General features: G+C 43.8%; 1 protein-coding gene across 2 annotated transcripts in view; it reads left to right on the forward strand.

The window, feature by feature from the left end:
• Window positions 1-13,337, forward strand: part of SNAPC3 (small nuclear RNA activating complex polypeptide 3) — a 120,499-nt gene that overhangs the window by 73,609 nt on the left and 33,553 nt on the right. For both annotated transcript variants that reach the window (XM_077475123.1, XM_077475124.1), the window contains exon 3: window positions 6,226-6,307. In XM_077475123.1, the coding sequence (XP_077331249.1) occupies window positions 6,226-6,307 (82 nt within the window). The remainder of the gene's footprint in view (window positions 1-6,225; window positions 6,308-13,337) is intronic.

Genomic DNA, 13,337 nt, shown 5'->3' on the forward strand with positions numbered 1-13,337 from the left:
AGGGCTTTCCTCAAAGTCTGGTGAACAAGAAGCTGCGGAAAGGAGAAACCGCAAGTCTAAGAAACAAGGAGGTTCTGGCAGTGAAGTGGAGGGACAGAAGAGATGTGTACATGTTATCTTCTATCCACAACGATACCTTCGTAGAAATCCCCAGAAGGAATGGCCCCGTAAAGAAACCCAAATGTATTTCAGAGTATAATTTGTTCATGGGAGGAGTCGACTTCAACGACCAAATGATGGAACCATATCTGGTCTCAAGACGGACATATCATTGGTACAAAAAAGTAGTAATTTATTTTTTTCAATTGGCCATTTACAATTCATATGTAATTTACAGCAACGCCACCCAAAACCCCAAACGTTTCTTTGGCTACCAGGAGGAAGTTTTCACAGCCCTTTTATTCCCAAACGGCCCACCAGAAAATATCCGATCAGACGTTGTAAGTCGACTCTCCGAGCGCCACTTTCCGGATAAAATTCCCCCCACACCAGCAGGCAAAAGACGCCAAAAAAGATGTAAGGCGTGTACCAAAGCAGGAGTCAGAAAAGACACATCTTATTATTGTGCACAATGTCCTTCCCAACCAGGCCTCTGTATAGGCGACTGTTTTCGGCGTTACCATACTTCAATAAATTTTTAGTGAAGTATGGTAAACATAATCCTCAGTTCCTGCCTTCATACACCTTCACACCCCTTATGCCACTGCCTGCTCTGTAACGGACCCTGGCTTGTTATTTGACCACTCTTATGCCTGCCGATTCTGTACATACCGCTGCCTGATCTGGAACTGACCCTGGACTGTTATTCGACCACGCTTCTGCCTAACGATTCTGTACATACCTCTGCCTCATCTGGAACTGACCCTGGACTGTTATTCGACCATGCTTCTGTCTAACGATTCTGTATATATCTCTGCCTGATCTGGAACTGACCTTGGACTGTTTGACCACGATATTTGCCTGCCTCTTGGACTGATCTTGTATTCTGCAACTGGACTAGTGGGATTCAACACGGGGTCTCACATATGTGAGGGGCTCCAGTATAGTTTTTCTGGAAGAAGAAAACAATTTTCTTTGTTTTCTTATTCCTAGATTAGGGTCTGGAGACTCGGAGGCTTCAAAGAGATTTGGGAGGGAGAAGCCTCTACCCCTATCCCCATTCTGTCCTGAACGAGGCTCTACTTTTGTCTGCTGCCTGTAGGACTTACTGCCATCATGCCGCACTGACCACACCACAAGGACCTGCCTACTACCAGGACCAATATTTTTGGCACTGCTGACATCTCTGCACTAACCCTGGACTGTAATATGGACAGTATCCCTGCCTGCTGCCTGAAAAACTGTGTTCGCTGTTGCTGACCAAGTCCCTGCCTGCTGCCTGGACCAGTGATATCCTCCTGTGGACAACTGCACTTCTAAAACCACAGGTAATCTTTTCTTTACCCTTTGCTCAGCATAATGTATTTGGGGGTGTAATTCTTGGTATGTGCAGGCTATGTGTCCCTGGAACGCCGACGGTGTTTCTTGCATGTTGCGCCTCTGTATTTGGTCAGGCTGTGTAAAAGTCTCACACATGTGGTATCGTTATACTCAGGAGGAGTAGTAGAACGTATTTTGGGGTGTTATTTTTGCTATGTAAATGCTATGCGTTGGAAATATCTTATAAACGGACAACTTTGTGTAAAAAAAAATGCGATTTCATTTTTTTCCACATTTTCCGAAAACTTCTGGAAAAAAATGAACCATTGAAAAGACTCATTATGCCTCATAGATTATACGTTGGGGTGTTAGCTTTCCAAAATGGGGTCATTTTCTGGACGTTTCCATTGCCCTGGTGTTCCAGGGCCTTCAAAACTGTAATAGGTGGTTGAGAAATGAAATGTGTAATTTATGCTCCTAGAATGCCTGAAGGTGCTACTTCAAAATTAGGCCTCTGTATGTGGTCAGGCTGTGTAAAAGTCTCACACATTTGGTATCGTTATACTCAGGAGGAGTAGTAGAACGTATTTTGGGGTGTTATTTGTGGTATGCACATTCCGTGTGGGAGAAATAAGCTATTACAATGAAAATTTTGTGGAAAAAAAAAAAAAAAAAAAAAAATCGTAATTTTGCAAAGAATTATGGGAAAAAATGACAACTTAAAATAACTAACCATGCCTCTTACTAAATACATTGGAATGTCTACTTTCCAAAAAGGGGTCATTTGGGGGGCATTTGTACTTTCCTGGCTTGTTAGGGTCTCAAGAATGGAGATAGGCCTTAGTACATCAGATGTGATCTTTTTTTGCAAATCTTTATGATTTGCACCATAGCTTGTAGACTCTATAAATTTCACACAGATCAAATAATATGCAAAAATTTGGGTTATTTTTACCAAAGATGTGTAGTAGTATAAATTGTGGCCAAAATTTATGAAGAAAAATTGCTAATTTGCTAAATTTTGTCACAGAAACGAAGAAAAATTCATTTTTTTTCAAAATTTTCGGTCTTTTTTCATTTATAGCGCAGAAAATAAAAAACCGAGAGGTGATCAAATACCACCAAAAGAAAGCTCTATTGGTATGAAGAAAAGGACAAAAAAATCATTTGGTTACAGTGTTGCATGACTGAGTAATTGTCATTCAAAATGTGAGAGCACTGAAAGCTGAAAATTGGTCTGGGACTGAGGGGGGTTTAAGTGCCCAGTAAGCAAGTGGTTAATAAATGGACACTCACCTGTCCCGGGTTCCAGCGATGCCGAGGCCGATCGATCGCTCGGCTCTCGGCTGCTGCCGTCACCATTCTAGGTGAAGGAATCAGGAAGTGAAGCGAATCGGCTTCACTTCCCGGTTCCCTACTGCGCATGCGTGAGTCGCGCAGCGCAATAGGAATTGTCCGCGCTGTCACTGGGACCCGTGTGTGTCCCAGCAGACAGCGCGGCAGGACAGGAATTGACATAGACTCCCACGGGAGTCTATGCCCGGAAGTGGGTGTAAATACCTGTCTTTGACAGGTATCTCCACCCCCCCTCCCCCCTGTAAGGTGCCAATTGTGACACCGGAGGGGGGGAGGGTTCCGATCAGCGGAAGTTCCACTTTAGGGTGGAACCCCGCTTTAAGTAGTGGAGTGGCCAACGTTTTTGTATAGATTTTAAGGTCTAGATTCAGGAATGAAATCAGATGGAAGTTTTGGGGGCGACACTGGGTCTTTTCCTGGTTTTGGTGGAATTCCAATTAGTGCTTTTAGTAATTAGTTGGGAAATTTTGCAGAAGGAGGCCGCCTCGTTAAACATGATGGTTAGGTGAGGTACTAGGTGGTTGGAGAATTGTTTAAAGTATGCATCTGTAAGACCATGGCGTCCCGGTGCTTTATCTGGAGGGAGTGATTTGATAGTATTTGAGATTTCTATTTCCCGAGAATGGTTTGGTTTGTTTATTCGGGTCAATTGGTCTGTTAGAGTTGGGAGGTTGATTTGGTTTAAGAATGTACTAATTTCATCAAGTGTGGGTTGATGAGTGTCCGGGTCATGTTTAAGGTTGTATAAGACACTATATTATGTGCTGAAGGCATCTGCTATTGCTTGGGGGTTTCTCAATTTTTCCTTTGTATGGGGATGAAATAAGTGTTCTATTTTTTGTTTAATTCTTCTATTCTTAATGCGGTTAGCCAGGGCTTTACCTGCTTTATTGGAAGTGGAGTAACATGTGGCTTTAAGTTTTCTTTGTGCATTTTCAAAGGACTGTAATAGGTGCAGTCTAAGGTCTTGCCCGAGAGATGATAGTTGGGCTGAGAGAGGGGTGAGGGTTTGATTTGATTTGGTTTTATAAGCTATTGATTTGTGTCATGAGAGTATACATGTGGGAAGCGGATGTGTTTGCAGGTTGGTGTAGCTGTGGAAGTAAAATGCGTCGCCCTGTACAAACAGGATGTTGCATTCAGTTTCTTGGGCTGTTTTCCAGATTGAGTTTTTTTTGGCTGGGTGGTTAAGCACATTTGCATTTAGGGATAGAATAGTGACTGTCATTTGTGGTGTGTGACCCAAGTGGTCACAAGCACTTAGTTGTGATATCATGGGAGTTGTGAAGTTGTATCAGGTGATGACAATGTTGTGGTTCCCATTGGTCTTGGTCTTCTTTGATGGTCTCTGAAGGAAGGTGAAGCGAGAGCTGCAAAATAACACCGTTAATAGGAGAGAAACTGAACAAGGTCAAACTGAACCTGTAGGGGAGTAGATGAGGGTGAACTTATCACTAGTGTGGTGAACAGGTGGAGTAGTGGGGGGGGGTAACAAAAGTCAAGAGCTTTAGCAACAAAGAGTTTTACAGGTGGTAGCCGGGGAGAGGCACGTCTGAGTGTGGGAATGAGCCCATTTTGATCAGGACTTGTGGGCCTTATCACTTGGTGAGCTTCAAATGAGTACGGCAGGAAGAGTTGTTGGGGCCATGTAGTTCCAACGGTGGGTTGGTATCATGCTGGAGGTGTGGTATTATTCCCCAGGTATGAAGAAGTCTTAAGGTTGTTGATCGTGTGTGGTGATCCATTGTGTGTAACCAGTAGCGTTGCTGGGTATCTCCATTTGTATAGCATCTTGCGGTTCTGGAGGCCTTTGGTGGCTGGATTTAGTTGTCTCCGCAATTATAAGGTATATTTAGATCAGGTCAGGAAAGAGCAGAATGTTTTCATAAGGTGCAGGGAGCTGTGGGCCATTCCTGGCTGTTAGTATTTTCTCCTTAATATGGAAAAAATATACTCTCATCCTCATCCCTGGGAACAAAGGCTGCAAGATGTGAGGGTTTGTCAATCCTGTGTATTCAATCTATTTTAAGGTCTCTTGGTGATGTATCAGAAAGGATCGTGTGGATCATCTCCTTGGCAAACTTAGGGAGGTCAGGTGGTGGGATGGATTCAGGAATACCTGTTTTATATTATTCCTCCTGGATCTGTCCTCTAAATCTGCCAATTTTGCCCGTACCCAGGATTGCTCTTCTTTTATTTCATCGTATGTGTCGAAGATATCATTAACAGTTGTGGTGTATTCTTCCATACTGTTCTCAATGTGTGACACCCTTTCATCCATAACATGCATATCTGTAGATATTTTGGTGAATAGGGATGAAATGTCAGTCATTAGAGATGACTGGAGGGAGAGTAGCATATCTTTTAGGGTAGTGCCTAACACAGGTTGTCCTGTGGTAGGAAATGAGGCCATGGAGGATTGTAAGGCCTGGTTAGATTGGAAGGGGAGAAAAACCTGGGCCTCAATTTGCGGGTCTGGTGGCTGTGTGCTTAGCCTCATGCTTGCTTTTGCGGAACTGCCTGTGACAGGATTGACCTCCGATCTGTGGTTGGGTGACTGGGATGTGGGTTGTTGATCTCCTGGAATCTCGTCAGGGAGAGCAGTATATGCCTCGTGAGTCACGGCCACGCTGGTACCATCTTTAATCCGACTGACCTTAGCAGGAGGCTTGATGAGAAAGGCTGTCGGCTTTTGAGGGCGATCTTCACTCATTCTCTTGCGAGACATCGCTCTCTGTGCTCTCCGGTCGATGAGGAGGAAGGATGGCTGTGGATTTCTGTGTGGATCGAGCCTGTGTCGCTCCAGTATTCTCCCCGGGCTGACAAGCTCAGCATCTAGGCATCCATCTCCGGCACTGGCAGACCACGCCCCCCCCCCCCCTGCATCCTGCATCTTTGGTGTACTTTCTGAAAATGCGAGAAAAATGCATGACTTAATAGAAATTCTTTGAGAAACTGCGTTTTAACCCTCGGAGCAGCTGTGTGCAACCAGTCTTACAACCTTTGTGTCTTTAACAGGGGGGCCCACAGAGCCCATCCCTGTATGTGAATGCGTATGGGGTTCATTGTGCTCCATACTTATTTATCAAAAAGTATCAAAAATAAACACACAGTTTTTGACAATTCCTTTATTAAAATTATTTATTTGTCAAACTAGGCTTTTGCTTCAAAATGTCTGTTTTAAGCTGATTTAACCTCTTATCTTTAATATGAATGGACTATTGTAATGGTCATGCGGATAAAAATTTGCAAAAATGAAATAGGTTTTATTGGCACAAATACATTCTTTTGTAATGCATGAATACTGTGTGCATATGGAAAGTGCAGCTTTGTTCAGCCTGCAGATTGTCATGAATACAGCCAGTGTTCTGTGTTGATTAGTGTTTTCATGGAATTGGTTCAGTTGTATTTTTTTATTTTATTTATATATATATATATTTTTTTATCCAGAGTTCGGAAGAAGGCAGTGGAACGACGCAAAGAATTAATAATTGACAGAGCATGCAGGATGGAGACTTTCATGTATGAAATGGTAAGTTAGTTGAATATAGTGGTTTATTTTTATTAACGTTTAAGCGTATCCAAGGCATACTAAATAAGCTTACACAAATGGTTTGGGGTAAAGATTTATTTTTGTCTTGGGTCTTTAAACTGATGTTTTATTTGTTTTACAAATACACTTTTCATACATGACACTTGATTCCTAGACTATTATGCGTTAGCGGAAGAACACAGGTGAACTCTATTTACTAATCGGGTGAATTCTGAAGACAATTGGTTCCACTAGATTTTAATTTGGGGGGTATGAGAGTAAAGGGGGCTGAAAACAAATGCAAACCACACTTTCAGATATTTGTAAAAAATAAAATAATTGAAAGCCATTCATCATTTTCCTTCCACTTCACAATTATGTGCCACTTTCTTTCATAAACTCCCAATAAAATACATATATGATTTTGTTTGTAACATGACAAAATGTGGAAAATTTCAAGGGGGTTGAATACTTTTTCAAGGCATTGTAAGTGCTCACGAATCGTATGTTTTTGCTATCAAGGCCAATGTTTGCCTTGTATTTCCTACATCCTTTTTGTATTTTTGGGCCATGGAAAATCTTTTGCCGTCTGCCTTATGTTGATCATATACTGTACAATCTAATTGTACAGTCTCTTGAAGATTTACAATCAACTGTGTAGTGAAAGAACGTGTCTGGTTTGATGCACATTGAATGGATTGTTGAGGCGTGTACAGTAGATTATGTAGTGTATGGGCATCCTAAATCCTAAACGAATCTGCTGCCCCCTTACCACTTAATGGTGGTAAGTCAGCATTGCTTACTGTTGATCAGTCTGGATGTCACACCACTTCCTCAAAATCAATCTATCCAAAACCGAACTTATAATTTTTCCTCCCCCATATGCCCCTTCCCCTGATCTCACTGTCAAAATTGATGGCACAACCATAAGCCCATCCCCACATGCCAAGGTTCTAGGTGTAGTCCTGGACTCTGAACTCAACTTCAAGCAACACATCCAATCACTGTCCAAATCCTGCCGCCTCAACCTCCGCAACATCTCCAAAATACGCCCCTTTCTAACCAATGAGACAACAAAGCTCTTAATTCACTCGCTGGTCATCTCCCGCCTCGACTACTGCAACTCCCTTCTCATTGGCTTACCTCTACATAGTCTATCACCTCTTCAATCCATTATGAATGCCGCTGCCAGACTCATCCACCTTACCAATCGCTCGGTGTCTGCTACTCCTCTCTGTCAATCCCTCCACTGGCTTCCACTCAGCCAAAGAATTAAATTCAAAATACTAACAATTACATACAAAGCCATCCACAACTCTGCCCCCAGCTACATCACTAGCTTAGTCTCTAAATACCAACCTACTCGTCCTCTTCGTTCCTCTCAAGACCTCCTGCTCTCTAGCTCCCTCATCACCTCCTCCCATACTCGCCTCCAGGACTTTTCCAAAGCCTCCCCAATCCTATGGAATGCCCTACCCCAATCTGTCCGCTTATCTCCTACTTTATTAGCTTTTAGACGATCCCTGAAAACACTTCTCTTCAGAAAAGCCTACCCTACCCCCACCTAACTGTATTTTCATTTTCTCCATCAGCTCATCCCCCACAGTTATTACCTTATGTTTCAACTTGACCCTCCCTTCTAGATTGTAAGCTCTAACGAGCAGGGCCCTCTGATCCCTCCTGTATTGATTTGTATTGTAAGTGTACTGTCTGCCCTCATATTGTAAAGCGCTGCGCAAACTGTTGGCGCTATATAAATCCTGAATAATAATAATAATAATAATGTAGAGGGAGTAATGAAAGAGGGTACCCCCTTAAGGTTAGGCCATACGGCAGGGGGATTATCTGTGTCTTCTAGTGGCTGCAGCCGTTTCTCTGAGCTGTCTTTTTCTGGGGTCAGTACATATTTACTAACTTACATGCTAAATCGTTCTGTTTTTCTTTAGGAAGCTGTAGTAGTGGACCTCCACAATTCTTGGGTGTCTCTACAGTAGAAATGTAGCAGAGAATTCCATATAGTTTTATGTGAAAATAGGAAAAATCACTAGGAATTAGCTTGCTATTTAAATTGTGCTGGCTTACATTGGGTTAAGTCCAGCGAAGTGTATGCCACATTGTGAACTTATCTTTTATTTACAATTGTCAGATCTACTGAGTGCCAGGAGTATAATCATCGCTATACTTCCAGAGCTCTGACACTGGGCCTTCGGGTTTCTGATACAGAATCTGCAAAGTCATGTGCAGCCACTCTGCCCACCCCTCCTCATCTCCCATCCAGTCACAGGAGACTTTGCATTGTGTGAACCTATTCACAAAATACAAAGCCTTTTGTGAATGGACAGGAGAGGAGCGGGCAGACACAAAGCAGCTGTGTGTCTCTGTGATAACACTAGGAGTGTAGCAATAGCAGTACTTCGGCGCTTAGTAAAATTGTCGGTTGTAAATAAGGGAGAAATCCACAAGACGGCATACACCTTGATGGAGTTAACCCATTGTAAATCAGCACGTTTTAAAAAGTAAGTCCTTTTGTAGCATTCTGTAAGAGTAAAAGCAATGTCTTGATCATACATCCCAGAACACAAAATACATTATGATTGGGTTATGCTGCCACCTTCGGGTGATTGGCAACTGGCAGAAAAAAAAAAGGAAACAACTGGACACCAGCCTCACAGCGAGTGACATCACCCGGCGTCATGGCTACTGCTCATGTGCAATTATCGTGACTTTTTTTTATTTCAGCAAAATGCAGAAAACACCATTTTCGGCCGTTTCAGTACACCACTAGTCCACAGTATAGTGGCTCAAGGTTGCAAGCTGGAATTTCAGAGCCTTTTGCCCTTCTTTTTAATGTATCTTTGAATCTGCAAAAAAGCTTTCTTTTTGGAGTGCTTGATCACTTGCTATCACAAGGAGTAATCGCTCCAGTTTCAGAGAGCCAAGGGTTTCACGGTTTGTTCTTATGCCTCCTCATGGTTCCAGAACTGAGCTGGCAATGTTCACCCCATTCTAGATCTCAAGAGACTTTCTCTGAATGCAAAAGTTAGATGTGCAGCTAGTGATTGCCTTCCTCAAGCAGGGAGATTTTCTGTCATCAGTGGATTTTAAGGATACTTATCCTCGTGTCAATCTTCCAACCTCACCAACGGTTCCTGCGCTTTGCAGTGTAAGACTGCTACTTCTATGTTTGTGACTTTGCCGTTCAGCCTGTCTACGGCTCCCAGAGTAGTCATCAATCTTGGGGCTTCTACTTGCTCAAGATATTCCTACCATAGGTTATCTGGATGACTTACTTCTGAGGGAGAAGCATGTTTCTGGAGTTTAGTGTGACTGGTGCAGACTCTGGAGAGGATTGGATGGGTCCTGAATGTTTTAAAAGTCAGCCTTGGTCCCATCCCATAGTTTGGAATATATGGGTCTGATTTTGGACAAGGTCCAGTCAAAAGTGATCCTATCCTAGGTCAAATACTTTGCTCTGCTTACTCGGGTTGGGTTGTTTCTGACAAACCCCTCGACCTGTCTTTGGGAAAGATAGTAGCCTCCTTCAAAGCGGTTGCTTTTGCAAAGATTAATTTCAGGTTCCTCCAACTGAATGTGTTGTTGACCTGGGACAAGAGGATGCAGTTTCTGAAGTCATCTATGCATATACATTACTAGATGAGATTGTCTATGGACTGGTGGATTTCTTTCTTTCATTTCACTCTCTGTCATGGAGGGGCCTGACGAAGGACTCCGGCCTGGTGGGCTGGAGTTGAGTTCTGGACAAGTTCTTGGTTCAGGGGAGGCAGTAGCTCATCAACGGCCTTCAATTGAGGGTGATTATTTTTTGCCCTGCTGCATTGCTTGTTTCAGCTGAAGGGTCTCCCTGTGCAGGTTCAGTCAGACAATACCATGGGTCTAATGGGCGTTGAATTTTTTTTTTGTCTGACTACGGGGAGTGTGGACTCTTTGCCTAGAGGTGTTTGAATAATTCTGCCAAATGTAGGTAAGACTGGATGTGGATCTTCTTGCGCCCAGGTTTGTATCCAGGACCAAGGACCCCTAAATATTCATGATGGATGCTGTTGTGACACTGTGGAATCAGTTCTCCCTAATATCTCTGATCACCAGCTCGACCCAGGAGAACGTAGTACTCCAGCATCATAAACTGTAGACCCTGTTGGATTGACCCAACCTCCTCTCCCAGGGGCCAAACATACATTCTTCTTTATAGTCCCTGGCTTTAATGGCATGGCTGTTAAAGCCAGAGTCATGAGAGATAGAGGGAGGAAAGGAAGGGGGGGAGAATTAGTGGTGGTGTTTCTGATTCGGTCATTCCAACCCTGCTGAGGTCCAAGAAGGCAATTTCACAGAAGATTCACCATAAAACTTGCAAATCTTATTTAATTTCTTAAATCACACAGACACAGAGAGATAGTGCTTACTATGTGGGTTATAGGGCCACTGATAGGTGATGGACACTGGCACGCCCTAAGGCAAGAAGTGTACTCCCTATATAACCCCTCCCGCTACTGGGAGTCCTCAGTTTTTTGGTCAGTGTCTAAGGTGTTGGTCTCGAGCAAAGGTGTGCTAAGCTCCACTGGAAGCTTCCCTGCTGGGGCTAGCCATGCTGATCGGATCTGTTCTGATGTCTTTTTTCATGGGCTAAATGAATGGTACCCGGGCCTTGTATTAGAAGAAACAAGGTTTTGCTTGCGAACGCTTCTCTTTTAGAGAGCTGGACCCTGTGATCCAGTACTTTTTGGTAGTAATGTAAAGTTTTTTACTGGCAGGGTGCTGTCGCAGGCCCAGGATTGTGAGTAACCTAAGGTTACCCTTCACAGAGCCCACCGTGAAGGGTGAAGATTGGGTTTATCTTAGATAACCCTGCTGCAGGGAGATTTTCTCAGGAATTTCTCCTTCTATGTATAATGCTGTCATGTCTATGTGTCACCACTGGGGGCTATATTGAGTACTCACCGACCTGATGCTGGAAACCACGCAGAAGGTCCCCCAATGTTCATTTTTTTTTCTCCCCTCCGGGGAATTGATATGCCAAAGCCGTTTCCTTTTTTAAAAATAAAAAAATAAAATTGGAGACAGACCGCGCTGGCCGCTCAGCAGAGGATTTACCCCCCCCCCCCCCCCACGCCATGTCTGCCGGCACAGGAAAACACTTTCCTTTGAAAGGAAAGGCAGGGGGGGTGTAATTCACGTGGGGGGGGGGGGGCGGCATGCAGGAAGTTGTTAAAGCAGTGTGTGTGAAGCTGATGCCTGGCTATGGAGGGACAGAGCAGGAGGATGGCTTGTTTCAGGTTGGTGACACAGGCATTTCCCTTTGACACATTGTACTTTACCAGGCTAGGATTAATAGCAGCTAATGGCGCTGGACTATAGCCTAGCAGTGTACGTTCTTTTTTTGGTAGTGCCTCTGCTTCATGCTTCAGGCTATGAGTGGTAATTGGACCAGGAACTCCTCTAAGGGTTCTAAAAGGGGTCAATAAACTAAATCCATTTCCAAAAGAATGTCATGTCATCCTCCTCTGAGAGGGATGAGGGATGCGGCTGGTCACATTGAGCCGTCAGGGGGAACTTGTGTTGCAGCTGCACTAGACTCTTCGGTCCCTGTATATGTCACACAAGAGATTTTTTTTTCTTCTACCATTTGTAAATTGGAAAGAAGATTGATGCTATGATATCTCTCCTTAGTGGGGCTAAACATGGCAGAATCCCATCTAGCGCCCAGGACCCTCTTATTGAGGTGCAGGAGGCTGGGGATCAAGTAGATCTTCCCAAATATTTGGAAGATATTCTACCGAGGATCCTAATATAGGAGTAGCATCACAAGACAGGTTTCTTGTGCACTCCCTTACTAAATGGGTTTGTTCAAACTTTTTGCTGCCTGGGAACACAATATTATCCTCCTAAGAAATTCTCCACACTTTATCCTATGGAAGAGGATTTCTGTGGAAAAAAAAATGGGGAGGGGGGGGGGGGTTCCCGCAATTGATGCTGCAATCACCTCAGTGAGCAAGAATCTCGCATGTCCGGTGGATAATGCGCTGATGTTAAAGGATCCAACAGATAAAAAGTTGGAACTTCTTTCTAAAAGCAATATGTCTTTAGCAAGTTCAGTAGCGCAGCCGGTTCTTGCTGCAATTAGTGTATCCCAGTCCATGAAGGAACAGTTTGTGGAAATAATTGAGAGTCTGCCTGATCAGCAGGCCCAATAATGGGCTGGCGTATCAGACACACTATGTTTCACAGTAGATGCAATGAAAGATTTTATCATTTAAGCCTCACAGCTTATGCTTTGACTAGTGCATTCTTGCAGAGTTCTATGGCTGAAAATTGGTCAGCCGAAGCACCCTGTAAAAAGCCCCTAGCCAGTTTCCCCTTTTCATGGTAAACGGCTATTTGAAGACGATCTGGATGAAATACATCCAAAGGATCTCTAATGAGAAAAGCTCTCTTTTTACCAGTAAAGGAGAAGTTCAAATATTTACCCTTTTTAAGTGTGCTGCCTCTCCTGTGCCAGGGGCATCAGCCTGCAGGCAGTCTTGACGGCTTTAACCAAGGGGAAGACCCCAAGGGCAGCACCTGGGTCAGAAGAGATCTTGGGGCAGAAAGCCCACAAAGCCTCCTTATAAAGGGGTGCCCCCGCTCGCTCGGGAGGGGGGGAAGGCTCTTGCATTTCTCAAAGATCTGGCAGGAACAATGTCAAGACAGATGGGTGGCGTCTGCAGTTTTCTCTAGGTTACAACTAGAGTTCTGAGAGTTTCTGTCTCCTCGTTTTTTCTAAGGGCAAATGTTCCCAAGGATCCAGAGAATAAGAAATCTCTTTCTGGCTCTGGGTCATCTATTATTCCAGTTGGTGATATCGGAGGTTCAGGGCACACGTTTTTGATTCAAACCTTTTACGGTTCCAGAACCAATCGGAGAGGTAAGACCCATTCTAGATCTCAAAGATCTGAATCGGCACTTAAACATCCAATCCTTTCGCATGGAGTCAATCTGATCAGTTGTGTCCATTCTGCAAGGAAGGGAGTTTTTG

Source organism: Lithobates pipiens, unplaced genomic scaffold (assembly GCF_037356315.1).
Source record: "Lithobates pipiens isolate NorthernLeopardFrog02 unplaced genomic scaffold, aLitPip1_a1.2 Scaffold_13, whole genome shotgun sequence".
Lineage (NCBI taxonomy): Eukaryota > Metazoa > Chordata > Amphibia > Anura > Ranidae > Lithobates > Lithobates pipiens.